The following is a 20,011-nucleotide window of genomic DNA, read 5'->3' on the forward strand; positions in this document are numbered from 1 at the left end:
GTACTAACCGTGCTCAGTAAGTGGACATGAGGAAGAAGACAAAGATGAACTGTAGGACATGCTACAAGGCCCTTCAAAAAAGAGGACAGCAATCAATGGACTAAAAAGCACTACTGGAATATACAACACTGGTTCACACCGTGACAATGAGGAATGATTTGGTGAACTTTACCAATTTCTCCCACAGAGCTGCTAAGCAAAATTGCTAACGTAAGAGAGAATAAGTTAGACTACTTCAATGCTTACCAGCAGTTTGATTCATCTTTTTCTAGTGTTTAGGCACACAGAGAGACCAGAGAGGTAAGCATTCTCTGTGTAGAAGAGGACTGGTACTGACAGGTCAGAAAAAAAGAGACAGCAAGTAAAAAAAGGAGATACAAAAACTCCATAACAAATCACAGAAATGACACAGGCAACTCTGGTTGCAGTTATAATGGGACAATAGAAGACCAATAAAAACAGTCTCATTATCTCTGAAGAAAAAGCAAAGTATGAACAGATCATTTTTAATGTGTATTAGACAGACATCTGCCCAAAACAAAATTCGATCTTGACAGCAAAGTCAAAAGATTTCACACTGATAGTAAGGAAATATCATTGGGCGGGGGGGGCTTAAAGTGGCTGTCAATAAACTTAAGAGCTATATGACAGTTTGCTCAAAGTGGCAAAAAGAACCTGAAATGTCTGTCATTCATCTGAGCATACTAGTCACCTGAAGGAGTGGAAAAAAAGGAATCACGAAGTTGCATTCGGAAAGGTATTTTAATGCCCTTAACAACTGGCACAGGATCGTGTTGCTAACTATTCATGGCAACTGTACTGTACAATTTTTCTGACCAGAATAACATTGCGCTAACAACGACAGATTTTAATTCCCCACCTCCACCCTCTCAGTGACTTTTTGCCTTTCCCCTCACCCTGGTCCTGCAGGGTAATATTGTCGCATAATATTGCTGAACAAAGCACTACACAGGAGGCACCTCTTCTCTTTCAGAAAACTTCAGTAGTGTAGGCAAAGAGTGTCTGTGACAGACGCTGGTAAGATGCTCCATTGGAAAAACACATCTCCCTATCCAAACAGGAAACACCCCAAGATCTCCAAACTGGAACAAATTTATTGGTTGAATACCTCCACCATGATTAAATAAGGATATACGCTTTTCCATTCAAGCTCGCCTTACAGCAGGTCTCTTGCACCAAACCAGAATTCAGCAGGAAGACAGAGCTTGGAGAACTGAATTTTGCTGTCTGTTTCCCATAGACATTGATAAATGAAGCACATCAACCTAATCAGTGATCAGAGTCACTAAATGTCAAAATTTTAAGATACAAAAGCCAATAAGATTTCAGAAAAGATGCCTGTTCAAGAAAAGAAGGCAATTTAAAGACTGCTGACTAATGCATTTACCACTCCTCGCTCTGATGACTGTATCGCTAATGTAAGAATTTAAGTCAGTAAGCAGAACTTGCTGCTTTTCAAAATCTCATCCAAAACCTTAAAGCTGTTGCTCGTCACCATGAAGTCATGAATTTTCAACAACAAGTTCAGTGCTCCTACGTCCAGGTAAGAGCCATGAGTCTTTCCAAGAGAAAGTTCTGGTGTGTGTGGCAGATATAGTAAAACTATCAGACAGTATAAAGAATAGAGATTTTTGAGCAATGACAGTGACCAGCAGTTATGCAGCAGACCAGATGTAAAATTGGACTTATCTGGCCAAAGTAACGAGTGCCGCAAACAGGCTTTATTTTGACAAGACCAAGGACAATTCACAACGTATTTAAAGACTAAAGCAGCAAGCTATTAAATCGATCGAAGTATTTCTCAGGATTCTCTGGGATGAATCATCTGATGATTAATCTGCTTCACACACCTCAAAATGCAGGACAGTGATTAGACTGGACTGGAATGGGAAAAGAAAAAAAGAAATAACAATTAATTTGGTTTTCTAACGCTGAACAGCAATGTTTTATATTTTCTTTATGCCACTTGTGCAGGTCAATGGAGACAAATAGAACAAGGATATAATTGCAGGAAAAGTGTATCTCGAGGGTAAAAAAAAAAAAAAATTATGAACTGAAGGAAGCAAAGCTTCCTTTTCTGAATGTTGGAGTTATAGGATTGATGGATAAACTTTTTTTTCCCCCACCACTGTTGAATCACATTGCTTCCTGAATAACATTTACTCTCAGAGTGAGGAGGGAGAGTGAGAGTGAGGAGGGAGAGTGAGAGTGAGGAGGGAGAGTGAGAGTGAGGAGGGAGAGTGAGAGTGAGGAGGGAGAGTGAGAGTGAGGAGGGAGAGTGAGGAGGGAGAGTGAGGAGGGAGAGTGAGGAGGGAGAGTGAGGAGGGAGAGTGAGAGTGAGGAGGGAGAGTGAGAGTGAGGAGGGAGAGTGAGAGTGAGAGTGAGGAGGGAGAGTGAGAGTGAGGAGGGAGAGTGAGGAGGGAGAGTGAGGAGGGAGAGTGAGGAGGGAGAGTGAGGAGGGAGAGTGAGGAGGGAGAGTGAGGAGGGAGAGGGAGGAGGGAGAGGGAGGAGGGAGAGGGAGAGTGAGGAGGGAGAGGGAGAGTGAGGAGGGAGAGGGAGAGTGAGGAGGGAGAGGGAGAGTGAGGAGGGAGAGGGAGAGTGAGGAGGGAGAGTGAGAGTGAGGAGGGAGAGTGAGAGTGAGAGTGAGAGTGAGAGGGAGGAGGGAGAAGGGAGAGGGAGGAGGGAGGAGGGAGGAGGGAGGAGGGAGGAGGGAGGAGGGAGGAGGGAGGAGGGAGGAGGGAGGAGGGAGGAGGGAGGAGGGAGGAGGGAGGAGGGAGGAGGGAGGAGGGAGGAGGGAGGAGGGAGGAGGGAGGAGGGAGGAGGGAGGAGGGAGGAGGGAGGAGGGAGGAGGGAGGAGGGAGGAGGGAGGAGGGAGGAGGGAGGAGGGAGAGGGAGGAGGGAGAGGGAGGAGGGAGAGGGAGGAGGGAGAGGGATTTAGTTTACGATTTCAAATAAAATAAATCCACATGGAGATATAAACCCTACATTTTTCCAAAGAACAAATGAAAGATTATCATTGATATGTTTCTTTGTTTTTCATATATAATGCTTATATATAATAAGGGAATACACATTTTTTTTAAAGCCGCAGAATTTTTTTAAACAATTCTTTTTTTTTTTTTTTTTTTTTAAAGTAAACAGGACCCCAGAGAGGAAATGGTCTTGTAGCCTTCTTTGTCTTTTAATCTGAATTCAAATGCAATAACAAAAAAAACATTCACTTTTCAAAGCAACCTTTCAAACTATACTGCTATTCTGACAGCTCACTGCTAATTCATTAATTAAAATACTTTTATTAAAAGTACCAGTGGCCAGAAAGGGGAGTAGGGTACAGGAAAAGAGAGATTGATCTTCAATTTTGTTATAAACTCTATAAAGCCAAAGGAAAATAGAAATTTATTGAAAGTGAGAATCTTTCCTTCTTTGATAGAAAATTTACATTTTAATTTTTTGAAACTCAAGTATAAACCAGAAAATAGGTGGTGTTTTTTCAACATTATATTTTCATTATGTAAATTCAGATAGTATACCTCCTCTACTTTTCAAATCAGACAGACATTTAAGCTGATTATTTCTTTTATATATATACACACACATTTTAAGAAATTGCATGCTGTCTACTTCTGCTATTGATTTCTATTCCCCTTTTCTAAGCTGATAAATGCAAAAGGTGTATATTTGCTTAGTGACATTCCCAGTATGTAAACGCATACTTTCAGCAAAGGCATGCCCTTTCCCAACATTTTTTTTTAGTTTGCATTTAACAAAATAACTGCAAATGTCACATATTAGAAGGGTTGAAACAACCTTTTCTATTTTGTTGTCTTTAGAACCCCATCTTTTATTCATGACCTCTCTCTTGGTGCTGGAAGGGAGGCTGTGTTGCTATAGCAATGCCCTGCATATCCTTGCGGATAGCTTACAGTTTCACTTTTTTTAAACAACAAAGAGCCATTGATACTACATGTTGCCAAAGGTTACAAAAGTTGAATTCTAAAATGGAAATATTTCTTCTATAAGGCTGCATAGCATATATGCCATGCAAATTCAAAGATTCAAGTAAACATACAGCCATTCTGTGAATACTGATGAACTGATGAATATAATACTGTTTGGCTTCAATACATTATTCAGAAGAAAAGTATTTAAAATATACTCATTATCTACTATTTTCAAGATATAAATGTTCAAATATGTACAACATACTCTTACACCTCTCTGACCTGCAGTAGAAATGAAACCTTTTCTACATTTTAACAATTCTGGATAAAAAAAAATGCAATCTCGTATTCCAATTATGATTTAATGGTAAATACACTTCCAATGTCAGGGAGCAGTCACCTTATAGAAGCTTCCCTGCCCACAATGGAAATTAAATATAGTTGAATGTCCTTCAAGACTACTCAAGTATGGGTTTTGTTCCTACCCTAATTGATTTCTCTTCTGTCAGATTTGAGTCCCACAGATAGATGTTTACATAGTACAAATTCAATAATGGTTCAACAAGTTAAACCAAATAAAAGAGTTAGATATAAAAATTCAGGGTTATAGTGATAAAAAAAGAAATTTATACTAGTGATTCAGCAGGCAGCACCAAGTGACTTAGAATGGATCAAAAAGGTAACATGGCAAACATCTCCTGCCACTATTACGGAGCAGTCAATTAGAGAGGAAAGCCAGGCTTTTCCACCCTTAAAGTGCAATGCAGATGGAACAAATACCTCCCTCACGGAGTTTGTTGAGGATGCTCACTCCCTCTTTTCCTACTCTACTTGCAGGAGAACCAAAGCAATTTCAGAAGGTGTTTCAATGTAATTTTCAGTTTCCTGTGTCACCCTTCTGTCACTGCTGACTGGCAGCAACAAGGGCTGAGTTCAATCCCTAAACCACCACAACACTTAAGCACGCCTGTCTCACTCTCCCTTCCCGCAGCAGCCTGGCACACGAAGGCCGTTGGACAGGCAGTAGCAACACCCTGTCAAGCTCCTCCTGTGCCTTGCACACTCACTCCAGCCCACACCTCCCTCACAGCTGCACTAACACAACAGTCTGTGGGGCCATGCAGGAGATTAACTCAAGAAAATAACTACCACTTCCCTCTAAAACAGGTCTTCTTTAGCCTAGCGTAGTTTCTGAATCTCACTAGTTTTACAAACGCACAAACAGTTGCTAACACAACTGAGGGCAGAGCACAACTGAGCAAACACAGAAATATTCAGATATCATCCTGATCTAAGCTGTCTGGAGTTTTGACAAATAATACTTTTCCGTGAGCAAGTAAAGAGTGGAACAGGTGGGTTTAAACAGTATTTTACTGGAAGAGAAGGGAAAGAATATAATCACGTACCAGCAATTCACAATAAGCAAAGCCACCTCCCTGCACAGTACACCAGCAATTGTCCTGACATCTCCGCCAGCTGCAGTAACCGCTGAGGCAACCAAGTGTCACCCTCCTCCCTCACTGTCTCCCACTGGTAGCCTGAAACGACTCCAGCTTCAGCAGTTTTTCAACGAAGGTGCTTACGAGACATTCTCCCTGGCCAGTCCAGATAACCACTCTCGAAGTCATTGCCGCTGCTCTGATTTTGTCACCATTAATTTCTACAAGCCAGGCTCACCAGGAGCCATGTTCCCGGCAGCCACTTCCATGACCTGCGGAGGGCTCAGTGCTGTCCTGCCAGTCTGCTGCTGCTGCTCTGCTCTGCCCTGCCACCCCACCTTTCATGGCAGCCCTGCATGGCACAGGCAGGTGGTAACATACTGAATCCATCCAGACTCTCTGTCCCAAGGGGAATGGTTCAGTAGTGGACCCTTGGCCTTGCAAAAAAGCTCCCTGTAGCTTTGGCACATAACTTTTTTTTTTTTAAGCCCAAAACATCAAATGGCAGAATTTAGTAAGAGTTGCTCTCTCATCCCAGGGAACCACTAAGCTGCTTGAGCTTTACACAACCTAATTAAAACCAGCCTATTCTTCCCAGCTTTGCAACTTTATTTAACAACTTGGAAACATCCTTTGGAAATTTAAGAAACTACGCAGAGAGGTGCAGACTTGCATTGGCCGGGCCCATGAGCCTATTTCAGTCCACACCACCACTTTCCTTTAAAGGCTTTCAAAGGAACAGGAAAACTCTGAACTTAGAGTTCCCAGAGAAGCACTGATCTTTGTCCTCCTTACACCCCAATAACCCAGTTAGAAGTATGAGGAAACATCATCATAAATGTAAGATCAAAGTGAAGATAGCATGCTGCAACATCCGCTGACATTCTGTAAGCTACCACAAAACATTTTGTAAAAAAAATACATTAGCTCTCTTTTCTTAAGGGATGACAGTGCCACAAAGATTGCTACAAATTCTTCACTAAACACCTACAAGGCTGCTGTGTTTCAGCCCGTCCTTCCACCCCAAAATGGTCCATGTAAAGAATCTTCAGGCTATGTCTTCATTGCCTTTAAGAACCCAGGAGAAACAATGGGCTAAACCCAAGCTAATTCCATGCCACTGCACTCACACCAGTGAAGTGCTTGTGAATGCAGTATGGATTGTTGGCATGCCCCTTGTATTAGCAGAGTTCAGGCCATCTTTAAATCCCATCTTTAAATCCTTTTTCTAACGGATTTTATCTTGCTGCGAGGGGAAATAAAATCTATGACACCGCCAGACCAGGCATGCTGTGCTCAGCATATCCAAAATACACATAGGCAGGTCCTGCTGAGCTAGGACCAAAGGACACCCTAAACAAAATTTTTCTTATACTACCTCTTGGAAGCTCATCTCAAGCCCATGAGCCCAGATTTTCACCTGTATATTGTGACTGGTAACTTTGAATTCAGGCATGGTCTTGGGCTTATACCTGATGCAGAAGAAAGACACATCCTGAACTTGGTGCCAAATAGAGTGCACATCATTTTGTTACTTGGTCTGTCCAGCCCGCTTGGTGCAAACTGATCACTGTCTCTTACCTCTCACTGAAACACGAAGCACCAGTTCTTGAACCACCAGTTCTTTCTAGACCCCTCTAATTGGTTAAGCACACCTTGCCCAGAGTTCAAAGTTGTGGACACCCTGGACTTATGTTTTACCTGTGAGGCGCATCTGATAAAGGAAACTGTAGAACTCTTGTCAGGTAATGAGCCTTCCCCCAGGCAGTCTGCTGCTTTGGATTCTAATCAGGTGAAAAATTTCCTCTGTCATGTTGTATCAATACAGTATGGAAGCAACCAATCCCCCTGCTCAAAATAAAGTTTTTAGTCTGATGCAATGCATGCAATATCAAACAGAACTAATAAACTCTACATAGCCGGTTGCCCTGACTGTCAGATGCATCTTTTAATGACTAGCACCTTCAAAACATGGACCTAGAAGCCAAGCTTTCATTCTAAGCTGGAATCAAACTAGCTAGGTTAACAAAGTTTTTTGGGTTTTCTTTTCACTCCACTTGCTCTGTTTTCAGTATTGTGGTCATTGGCCACTTCCACAAATGGCCCTCACATCGCACATTCTTTTCCAAAATAGCTACCTCCCTCTGAATTAGCTGCAATACTGACTACAATCTGTTGGCCTATGGCTCCCTGAGTAGTCAACCACCTGTCCCTCCTCCTTAACCCTCTCTAGACATATTGTTGTATTTTCCCCTCACAGCAGTAGTGTAGCTTTTCTGCCTTATCCATCCTTCCTCTCTTCTCTAACATGTTCTACAAATATCTTCTTTCCCATATGTCACCTCTCTCAATACTAGGTCCCTTCTCACCATGCCTTCAAAGACAAAGTCTAGGTTTATAATCATATACCAGATGTGTAAAAATTATTCCTGGATAAAAAGTTTTATACTCAACAAGATCTGTGCAGAACAGACAGATGTCACATTCAATATTTATAAAAGCCTCATTTCTACTGTGTACATACTAAATGGTAATGCTGCAGACATTTTCTAGACAATTTCTTTTGTATTTCATTCACAAATGGCAGGATACGCATAATTCTTGTCACCAATATTCAACAGTTGAGCTGCATTTTCAAATAAATTATTACATTAGTGTATCAGGCACTTCCCAGCATCCAAGATGTTATAAACCCTGTAAAGAATTTAGAGGGCACAGTGACATATCAAACTGATGTGAAAAATGACTTAAGAGAACTTTGTACAGACTATGGAGACACAGTTATGTATCCAGGAAGCCAGGGAGAAAGATGTTGCAGTTGTTTAAAGAGAAAGGGGTCTCTATTGAAAATGATAGATTTGAAGATCCTGAAGAACAACTATCAGGATTTGGACATTTGTGAGACGTGCTGTATTAGTACTAGGGCTGAGTATTGTACAGAAGAATATATCTTAGTTAGTCGTACTAACATTCTCCCTATCTTAGCTGTTAGTTAAGAAGATTCATTGTCTATTTTCTTGCATCATGCATTATAAATTAACCCTTTTAATGTGATTTGTGCTTGCAGAACTTAAAGTTACTGATAGACATAAAATTAAGGTCATACTGTTTGCCTAAATTAGATGCTGTTCTACTGATCTCCAAAGATTTAATAAAGTGCTGTGCAAATAACTGTTCTTTTGCTTGTTCAAAATGAGTGTGTCTGTCTCTTTTTTGTCTTTCCCACATTCTGATAATGAGTAGTGTCTCCTTCACAACCTTATAAAAGCAATCTAACATTCCAAGGAAGCATCCCTCTGGATCTAGAAATGTTGTATCAAGTGTCAGCATTTTCTCTTCCATTTCCTTTTGTTTTTAATAGTTTAGACCACATCATAGTTGCTAGTAAGACTAATAGTTCATTCAGCATCAATTTGAAAAATTAAGCAGGTATTTGTGTATCTATTACCCTGTACTCACATGCTCTCTTAAATTTGTACACACATTTTGGATTAAAGCCAACATTTTAAAAGTGTTCCAGAACCCTGAAAAGGAGATCATGGTGGTGCTTCTTGTTTCATCAATGATTAGGACGGTTGTGCTAAAGCTCAGGATTCAGCCTCTCTACATGATTCAGTGTACAGCTTTAAAACTAAAGTTTTTCCATCTGTAAAAAGGAGTCCCTTAAAGAAGTCCCCAAATAACCTGCTGGGCGCTCTGGTCATTCCAGCTGGAGCCATTTTGCTTCAGATTAAAAAACTTAAATAACCAAGAACAGGGACTGAAACACAGATCCCCCAGAAGTGTGATTTAACTGCCAATCTTTCTTTTATGGCCAATAAGTATTTAAAATACTTTATAACATGCACAAATAAATAAATAAAAATCAAGCTTAAGCAAGATATGGATTTCTACTCTAAAGAGGACATTTTCAACCTGCTTGTATTCTACTGTGAGGCAGAAGACCTGGGTTCCAACCTACTTCCCAAATCAAACAGTAAGAAGATCTGAATGTAGATTTACACATCCTTGGCGGCAGTCTTGGTTACCAATTACAAATAGATTAGCATGTTTCCTCCTTGCAGTTTTTGTAAATGGTACCTATCACCTTGAAATTTGTATTCAGCAAAAACCAATTCATCAAATTCTACGGTAATTTTTAAAGCTTTTCTTTTCTCTTCAAACTATACAATTGGGTATATAAACTATTGATCAATTTAAAGACAGAACACACATGTGCTAATTCTCAGCTTTGAGAACCAAAATTAACAATCAAGAAATGTACAAACACTTGCTAGCTAGGAAGAGAGTGCTATTTACTACTTTATAGCAGGCATTTTTACCTTAGAACTTACTGGAGGTTAAAAAGGAATTCTGTTCTTTAGTCTCCTGTTCTCATTTTCAGCTATTGCACACACTTTTAAAGACAGTTGATAACATAAGAAAATTATGACTTAATTTAACCCCTGGATTATCACTTGTTCATTGCACAATACTCAACTGCTGATAACACCATTGAATCAAATATGCTGAGAACTCCATAGACCCATTTGATCTAATTGATTTTATGGGTGATTATCATCTTGGGATGTCAAACAGATAAGCTGCCTCTTTGAGATTCTAGTAATGGGTGCACAAAAGTTCCCATAACATCATAACATCCAATACAGAAACCACTTGGCAAGAAGAAGAAGAAGAAGAAGAAGAAGAAGAAGAAGAAGAAGGGGAAGAAAAAAAAAAAAGCATCCTTTCTAAAGGACTGCTTTTCCACATGTCAGGACCCTTTACAGTAATGGAAACAATCTGGAGGGAAGCAGGGGAAAAATGACCAGAACCATTTTTGATCAAGGTAATTTTATCAGATTTTATACTGGAGGGTAACCACAGGAGGCAAGAGTATTTGAACAAGCATAAAAGAAAAATTAGACTGATATTGCTGAACATGCATAAAACTGGTAATGGTTGCAGAGTCGCATCATTTTAAGTAACATAGTCCTATAATCAGTGTATAAAAATAAATGCAAGGTATTTATTGAAGGAAAATGGTGAAATCGAAAGCAAGTTATCTAAGACCTAGCAGTAAAAGCAATTACTCTTCTAAGGTGATGTGCAAAGTTAAAGTGGCTGCTACATTCAGACACAGGAGGTGGTAGTGTGCTGCCCCCCAGAGACTGGATTGATTGCTTCTATTAATGCTGTTCTCATTTTTAATATTAGCAGCAAAATCATGTGACCTTGGTTTGCCCTAGGCCCAAATAGCTTTGATCTAGTTAGTTCTGATCTATCATAGGCTTCAATAGCCATGTTAGGGAAACTGATTTACTGCTACAGCTGAAATGGATTCTATATGCAATAGCTAGGTGCAGTGTTTTATGCTTTTTGCTACTGTATATCTGAAGTTTCCAATTTATCCGCAGTCATAAAAACACACTCGGATATTTACTATATGCTCATACAGAATCACATCTTTATATACTGTTTTTTGTGCTTACTTCGAAGTAAGTAATGAGAGATCTGATTGCATCTGGTAGCTGGGTGGCTGTCAAAAACGTACCAAGGTAAATAAGTCTTCTGATTCTTTCTTCCAAATCCTCTCTAGCTGCCTGAGTTCTTGTTTGGTTTTGAAGATGCAGCAAATTGTCACAACTGCAATAAAACAAACAGATACACAAAGTCACAGAATATTGTGTAACAGTGAAAATAGTTTGATCATTAAAAAAAGGCCTAGGAAGCAATATCTCTTGGTTCAAACACTCACAACTGACTCCCTGGATCCACCTTGCCTGCCACTGTAAATATATTTGGGTTTTCAAGCCCTTCTAATCTTATTTGACCAAGCAAACCAATCTCAAGCATTCCCTCCTTTGTAGTGCACTGTCTTACCTAGCACCCCCCCCCCCCTTTTCTTTACTCTGGTCTCCTTTTCTCTTCCTCATCTTTTTAACCCAATTGATCATTCCCCAGGACTTTTTTCTGCTCTTTTCTTCATGTCCTTTGTGCAATTCACTCCATATGTCTCTTTCAACTGGATGCCTTACAGTCCTGAAGCCTCAGTCTGCATTTAAAGTAATAAAAGTGTGGAATTAAAATACAAACATTTTTCAAATGATTGAGGCTGCTTTGTTTAAGTCTCCCCATCTCTACATCCACATGCTACCTGTTCCATTCTGAGAAACAGGCTAGATAGAAGCTGGGTCCACTTTGTTTTAATTTTGGTAAAAAACACAAAAGTAAACAAAAAACCTGACACGAAATACGTCCTGTATGGTATCATAATATCAAGGAAAAAATGATTCATTTCTATTCTGTTCTTCATTTCAGTCACAACAGAAATTTGTTATTTACAACAAGCTGAAAGCTTGTGAGGTTTTGGCAACAGAAGGAAATATGACATGCAGTTTGAAGACAGGAGGAGTGATCTAGAAGAAGCAGGGTTAGGCCTGTGGGAGACCGATTACAGAGCAAGTATACATCTTCCAGGTACCAGATAACTCAGTCCTCAGGATTCTTCCTGAAGCAAGCGGAGAATGAAGCGCAGGGAACATAAGGTAAAGTCTCATACACGTGGTTTGCCCAAACTGCAGGGACATTTAGTACCACTACAATTTTTGGAGTGATATTTTCACAAGGTTGAAAGCAAGGACCCATGTAGATAAGAAGTAAAGGCATAACCCCATCAGTTCATCAAATGAGCAAATTTGGTAACTGAACTCACAACAGGTACTTGGGGTTAAGAATGTTTCTCACAGCTCTACTGTTAATCTTCATGGAAAAATCTAATCTCTTGGCTAAAGAACTCCAGGGAGAGCACACAAAGATGCAAGGACGGGGTAGTCTTGCATAGTATCCCTATTCAAAGTCAACCAAGGGCTTTCAAGCCACTGATCCAAATCAGCCCGCCTTAGCTGCAGCCTAGTAAAAAGCTCATGTAGGGCCAGCAGAATTTTCTTCCCCCCTCCACACCCTGCCTCCTTTTTTCCTTAACTTGGAGAACAAAAGGTCTCACTACCTGGTGACTGCCTCTGACTTAACAGAGTAGTTTTAATGATTGCAAACAAGGGTTGTTAGCTCCCGCAGGTATAAATTTGAGGCAAAACCAAACACAGGACAGACATTTTCAAATCACAGGTAAAATGCAATCAAAATCTTCTTTCACCCAAATGCAGTTTTACACTACTGAATGTATTCGTTATTTCGGAGAGTGACACAGATTTCTGCCACTTCCACCTTAAATTCAACAATTTTTTTTCAATGTTTGACAAAGATTGTTACCTTTATCAAAAATAGGCAAAACAGCCAGATGACAGTTTAATTCTGCACTTAATTCAAGATTAGCTGCCACTTATTTTTCATGTACATACCTATATATATATTTCACTATATATACACATGAGCAATGTATGTATATAATAGGATTATACATACGTTTTCAAGTGGATTTAAGCTTACGACTGATATAACAACCACTCTAAACAGAATGTAAATCCAGTCATGATTAGAACAAGAGATCAGCTAAATCTTTAGAGCTATACAGCAGATGTACTCCTGAACATACAGGTAAACGCCACAGCACACACAGTTCAGTATAGAACTGGGCAGGAACAGCACTCCCATTGTAATAGGTAGCCCTTTTTCAGTTCAGTAATCAAATAGGTTTGACTGGTCAATGTCTGCCTTTGTCTGGGTCTGACCTACATGTTCCGATGAGGGACATCTTTGTCTCACTTTTCTTTGGTCACTGAGTTCATGGACCTCAATAGGCTGCGACTTGCAGTCCATTAACAAGAGTTCTCAGCTCAGCCCCAGGCCACCCAGAAGCCCTGGTGCATGTTCTCACTGAATGGCTTCACTGGTGGCCCATTCAAATGTGCTAATGTCAGAAAAAAGAGTTGAATGGAAGAGCCAATGTACACCATTGCTCAGGCAAAGTGACTGCAGCCTCCAACAAAGCCTCCCCTGTGGTGATGTTAAGCAGAGTTATCAATAGTGCTAAGGCAGAGCAAGAACTAATGCTCCAATCATGTCATCAACAGGTGGCACAGATGCAGCCACTTCAATACAGAAATCACAGGGCAACATTTCCTGGTAATTCTATCCTCTTTCCAGTGCGAACGTACAGAAAAATGTGCAGATGTCATGTGGCTCTCTTGTAGTGTGTCAGACGCCCTTGAACTGAGCTCCAAAGGACTTTTTTGTTTTCTGTTTCTTTTACTATTCACACCAACCATAGGCAATGTTAAAGTCTCATTTTTTTGTAAAGTAGAAATCTCAGTTTTTAAGGTACACATAAATACTTTTCTTTATTTTTTTCCTGAGCTGTGTGAAGGGACATTTCAACCAAGAAAGGGAACAGTTTCAGTATTCAGAACGCTGGACACATTATTATACCCTTTCATTAATTCTTAGAGTACACATTAAGTTATTTTGATATACTTGATCTCACTGTGCAACATCTTTTCTTCTCACTTGACTACAACACTCACTTCCAATGCTTTTGGAAAAAATAGGGCATCATAAAACAGGGGTCATAATTTTGAATGCAATGCCTATACAAAGTAAATTTGCAAAGCACATCTCAGGCAAAGAACTGCCACTTTCTTGCTCTAATCATAACTTTTGCAATAGATTTCCACTGCTGTTCTAATAGTAGGTGTTAAATGTGAGACACAAGGGAAGTCACCTCCACAAAATGTTACTTCTGAATAAGATGGAGACCTTCCTCTCTGTCAGGCCTGACACCTTGAATTTCTTTCCAAATTGCTCATGTGAGACAGAAAGAGAGAAAACAGAAAACACTAAAGAAAATTCCATTGCCAGGAGAAATCCCAACACTTAAACAGGCTGAGATAGGGCTCTTTCTAAAAGTGGTTCCCCCAGTTACAGGCAATCATTCAGGACTGTCCACAGATCATGGACACAGACTTCTCACCAGAATGCTTTCCCACACTCTATAACTAACCTGAAACCAAAACCACAGCTATAATGAGTCACAGAAAGAGGCAGAAGAAACAACACCAATATTCTAGGCCTTTATGCTGCAAGGAATTGGTTAAATACAGTTCCCAGATGATTTTAGGAAGATAATTGAACCCCATGCTACAAAGGCAAGAGGAAAAGTTCCCAATAGTTCCCGGCAGCCCTACCAGGGAATAAAAGCCCTCTTATTCTGACCTTGTCAATTAGCTGAATCCCATGCTTACATCTTTACTTTGAATATAGATGGGAACAAAATCATGGGCCAGAAACATGAACTAGGCAACTGTCAGTCCTGCACAAACAACAAATTTAACATTCCCCCTATTCAATGCAAAGAAAACCCACTTTAATGACAAAAATAATTGATGGAGAGAGCTAAGATTTATGAGTTACAGCTTTTTTTCCAGTGGTACCATGGGGTCTGGCGCATAGATTTACTGTCAGACGATTCCTCCCCTCCAAGCTGCTCTAACTTCTTTCTTATCCATTACCTTATATACATGATGTCGATACAAATGACAGTTTTAGTAATAACTGTATGGATATGATTTGCATTATTTACTATTTCTTTAATCCACTTCTGCATAATTCAGATATTCCAAATTCAGCCTGATAGTATTAAAAAAAAAAGGTGGGGGGGAGAGAAAAAAGGCAAAAAAACCCTTGTAATGTACAGTGATAACTTATCATTAAGTCAGCCAGGATCTGGGATCTGTGACTATTCATTAAAAAAACAACAGGACAGCTCCACTGAAAAAGATCTTTTTCCTTAGATTCTGCAAGAATACAGAGAAACAATTGTAAGACAGAAATGAGCTCTGTATGGACATCTACCCATTACTACCCATATAGACATCTACCCATTACCCATCAGGAGTTTCCATGACACTTTTCATAAAGCTTTATGGAGTAGCAAATCTTTATGAATATTTGCTTTCTTTACCTGAGCTTTTGAAAAAGGAAGACACAACAAAAGAATATTCTGACAAAATAAATGCTTTCGCTGGTACCTGATTGTGTACTAATTGTTAATAACTGTATGTCACTGAGTCCAGCATACAAAATTTTGCCTAAACAAAGGTCTAACGTGCAGACTTCAGGAACTCTTGAGAGCTTTTTTATCTTCATTACGCATTTTGTAAAAACTTTCATTATAATTAGAACTGCTTAGAGATTTGTATTTCAGAAGAAAATTTTTTTTTTCATGTTTTCATTGTAAACATTGCTGCACAATTTCAAAAGGATAGCCTAAAGATTCTACTGGGGTAACACAGGGGGGAAACTAATTTCTCCATTAAAACCTCTTCTTCAAACTAATTTGCTCCAAGCACAAGCTCTTTTTAGTTAGCATTGAATCATCTGCTTTTCATTATTTTCCTCCTCTTCTATTCGGCATGCATATGACCTTGAAGGTTCAGCAGATCTCTGTGGAACTTAAATTGTGAGGTGGGAAAGAAACTCCTGCGCGCTTGCATGACTAAATCTTTGCTGCCTTTATGAATACACACAAAAATGGAGGCCCAAAACTCAAACTGCAATAATTTCACAGCTAGCCCTCTCCCTCCACATCTCAAATTCTCTACATTTGAAAGTAACACTTTCACTTTGCTGCCTGCATTGCAGAAAGAATTTAGGAATCTGGTGCCTCCTCCCAGAGAAATGATTGGTAGGCTATGGTACCCGGATAGCACAGTAACTCTCTTTTTACATAACTCCTGTTGTCAAAGAACATGCCAAACTATCTTAGAATAAAGGTAATATCTTAGAATAAAAAGGCCCCAAAACTATATTCCTAAAAATCACAATTAATAACTTGCCTTTTCTTTTTTTTTTTTTTTCTTTTTTTCTTTTTTTTTTTTTTAAATAATGTTAGGGCTTAAAATGTTGATGATTCCTCCTATTTTATCCAGGTGTCCTCAGTGTTTTCTGGTACAAGAACATATAATAAGGACTGCAAGTTTATATGCATATGGCCTTACATCTACAAACACACTTACATACCTGTCCGTCTATAATCAGAGGAATAATTCCTTTGACTAAAGCAAAGTCTTTAACTAAAACAAATCTTTCTTTCAATGTTTTTTAATGCTATATGCATATGTACGGATCCAAATACAGAACAGGACCATTTTCTGAAATACAAGTTGATATCATGAAAAAAAAAAAAAAAAACGGAAGAAAAGATCAAGATTTATTTCTCTAATCCAATGAAAAAGCGAAGAATAGCTACATGTTTAATATTAGGGTTGGCTTAACACATGGCCCCATTTTAAATGGGAAGTAGCAGCTTAGTTCTCCATTGTGTGATATTTATGACTGACTAAAAAAAGTTCTGTGCCTTACAAATTCTTTGAGTAGGTCAACTACCTAATTATCACATCGTGCTAATCATACACAGTACTTTAGCTTTATATAGATCTTAGATGCTGTCACTTCGAAGAAGAGAACAACAGTAGTAAGAGAAAGAGTTCTCTTTCTTCAATGAGAAAGCAGCATTTCTTTTCAAAGACATGTTTTTAAGGCTTTCACAGCATGTTTAAAAAACTGCATTACAGTTATCTGAATTAAATGTGTTTACAATTGTCTCATAATCTAAAACTTAAACTCAAATAGGTTGCTCATATGTTAAAAATGACAACTGCCATCTCCACTAAAGCAATGGATTTGTGATGACAGAGACCATTCCCATTGCAGGCAATAGGCATGCCATAAGAATTCATAATTAGCTTGCCTACACTGTGCGCTAAACAAGGCAATAATCACTATCCTGGTATCTGATTACTCAAGAATCCTATTTTACTACAATGTCTGTATTGAATGCAAAGAAATAAAACATAAACATAAAACAAACGCCCAAACTCCACTCAAGCTTTACAATGCACACAACTTTTTGGCATTACAGTACACAGACTTACCGCAGACTGTAAGATAGATACAGTTCTCCTGTTAGCTTAGGCCAGTGCAGCTTTCCAGTCTGATCAGGGCTGCACACACTCTTGACCATTCTGTAATGCAAAGAAATGAACAAAAAAAAAATTGTTACAAGAGTGTGCCTACAGGTAACTTATAGAAAAAGTGTATCTGGATTTATATCATAAATGAAAAATGTGTGTACATTTAAATGGTCACAAATCTGTGCGGGAAAGATGTAATGACCAGAGGGGGTCATCCATGTTTTTAGGTAACTATGAAAACTGTTAGTACTTTCAGCATAGAGAACTAGTGTTACAGATGGAAGTACTTGACTCCAGTTATTCAGTGCTGCAAAAGTTAAAATTGGGAGTGAATATTAGTTCTACCACCAGTGCTAGAAGAAAGCAAGCACTGCCTCTTTTCCTTAATTTGGTAAACCTTCTATCCAGTTCTCAGCCAGGCAAAGACAGACAGCCCTTCACTTCTGCAATGAACTACCAGGTGTTCACAAAAAGTGGGACAACCCTATGGGGGTCATAATTCAGAACAGCATCTGACAATGGTGATCCTTGCCTAAAGCCATACAGAAGCCCACCCCACCTAATTTCTCCCACCTCCATATAGGTGACTATAAAAATACTCTTCACCAGGCAGGCAGAGAGAGAAACAATAAAAGGAAGGAAATACTTTGGCTATCATGCTATTCACGTGTCATGATGTTAGTACGGCTCTTTCTTCTTATTCCCCTATATCCTAATCTTTTCTGGAGCTCCTCTATCTCCTACACTAGTGTGTAAACTTGCCTTAGCCATTTCCTCCTGCAGCTCTCGAGGGGGAGTAGGCTTACCGTTTTTCCTCTCCTGCTCTGTGAGAAGTTCCTTTTCCACCATCTCACACTCCATCCGTCTCATACTGACACACAAACATGCTCCCGACCTCTTCCCTTCTTACAGGATGCAGTAGCAGCCTGAGCTGTTAAGAGCAAGTAACCTGAACCAAACCTCTTTCTTGCCTTAGCCATTTGAGAAAACAGGGCAAAGAAAGGAGAGAGAACAGGACCTCAAATACTAGCCAAAATACAGAGCTATTGCCATGAAATCATAAAAATGCAGGGCTGAAATAGATTTCAAGAGATCATCTAGTTCAGCAGGGTGCATTAAGGAAGAAATCTTTCTGCTGACAGGACTAATGGTGGGCTATAAATACTACCACTCCACCTCAGCAACTTCTTAGAGTATTTGGCTGTAATTCACTTTTTTCTTTCTTTCTTTCTTTCTTCTTTTTTTTTTTTCCTAAATCACACATGATTTCTATCTGTCACTCAGAAAAAAAAACATCAACTCACATCATGATATACTATGGTATATGGTATATCATGGTAACTATATAACACTTTTTCTGTGATGTATTCTGAGATTCTTTTGCTCAAGGAACATCTTCCTCTTGCAAGCCATTTTCAGAAAAGAAGGGTTAAATAAAAAGTAGTTATTATTGCTAAGCCCATTGAAATTGTATTTGTGACAACAAAACAGATTTTTTAGAGTAGTGCACTGGATTGACAGGAAAGCATCTGCTCTGCAACAAATAAGAGTGAAAATTAATAAGAGACCAAGGCAAAAGAAAGATTGTTGGTTTTGCTCACCCACGTTGAATTGTCTGGTTTAGAAGAGCACACTTTGATCTTTCCCAGACTAATTACTGCTCTGTGTTTGACTATTTTGTACACTAGTTGCTTCATAGAAAATCGTAACTATTGTAATATACAGCTGTAACAAAAATGTAAATGAAAATACTGCATCCACTATATGAATCTTGGCAAAAGTCATAGAACAGAATACCTGTATAACACAATGGTTTTTTTAGGTGTTTTGTAGCTGAGCAACAACATGTGCAGATGTTAACATGAAACAGATATAAAAAGAACTGGCATGTGTTTAAGAAAGAGATGAACGCATACAGCACTTTACAATGCATATTTCTTAAAAGTTTTACCAGAGTTCTAAGATTAGATGATTTAATTAGGTATCTTAAATCTTACCGTCCTACAGTTAGGATAGTATATTACAAGAGCTCCTCTTGTGTAAGAATTGTATTATTTTTAATTTCACGAGCTCATAGGAGCTTAAGTTGAAAGAAATGTTAACTGTGAACAAGTAGGTCATATAACCATTGAAGATCATTTTCTGTAAATAGATAATCCTCCTCAAAGCTTTAGAGCACATAGTTCTAAAGAGAAGAGTTTTAGGTCTTTCAGGAAATCTCAAAAATGAACACAAGATGTAATACAGTCCTAACTGTTTAAAAATACTGTATTTTTATTCTGTGAAGTCTTGACTTTGAAAAGGGTTTTCATCGATTCAGTACCACAGGCCCATTGCATGACTATTAAAGGAACGTAAAAAAAAAAAAAAATGAAATCACTGGATGAGATATATGCACACATGGATAATTAATCCCAGGCAGAATCTATCATCACAAACCTGTAAGCAACCCATTCATTTCCATACTTTTATATGTTTAGAAGATTTCAACAGAGAATAAGAGATGCCATGTTATTAAATGTATAAAAGTACACCAATAGAAAGTAGAACCAGACCTATGTTTTAAATGGAAGTGTTTGCAAGACTCTCCCCAAGAAGTTAATGAATTACAGGGCAAGCACTTTAGCATTAATAAGCACTAGTATTTTAATGAAAACAAGAGAATCTCTTTCCTGCTGTCCTGTGAGGTAAACAGTGCGTT

The 20,011-nt window shown here is 38.9% G+C and overlaps 1 protein-coding gene across 1 annotated transcript in view; it reads right to left on the bottom strand.

Annotated features, from left to right (window-relative positions):
• Positions 1-1,857: 1,857 nt before the first annotated feature.
• The window catches only part of BRMS1L (BRMS1 like transcriptional repressor), a 63,761-nt gene continuing 45,607 nt past the window's right edge, over positions 1,858-20,011 (bottom strand). Inside the window, exons 10-12 of the mRNA XM_064512348.1 lie at positions 17,272-17,361; positions 10,935-11,026; positions 1,858-1,901 (exon numbers count right to left, since the gene is read on the bottom strand). Coding sequence (XP_064368418.1) covers positions 1,873-1,901; positions 10,935-11,026; positions 17,272-17,361 — 211 coding nt within the window. The 3' untranslated portion in view covers positions 1,858-1,872. The remainder of the gene's footprint in view (positions 1,902-10,934; positions 11,027-17,271; positions 17,362-20,011) is intronic.

The sequence above is a fragment of the Dromaius novaehollandiae genome, chromosome 5, assembly GCF_036370855.1.
Source record: "Dromaius novaehollandiae isolate bDroNov1 chromosome 5, bDroNov1.hap1, whole genome shotgun sequence".
NCBI classification, from domain to species: Eukaryota; Metazoa; Chordata; class Aves; order Casuariiformes; family Dromaiidae; genus Dromaius; species Dromaius novaehollandiae.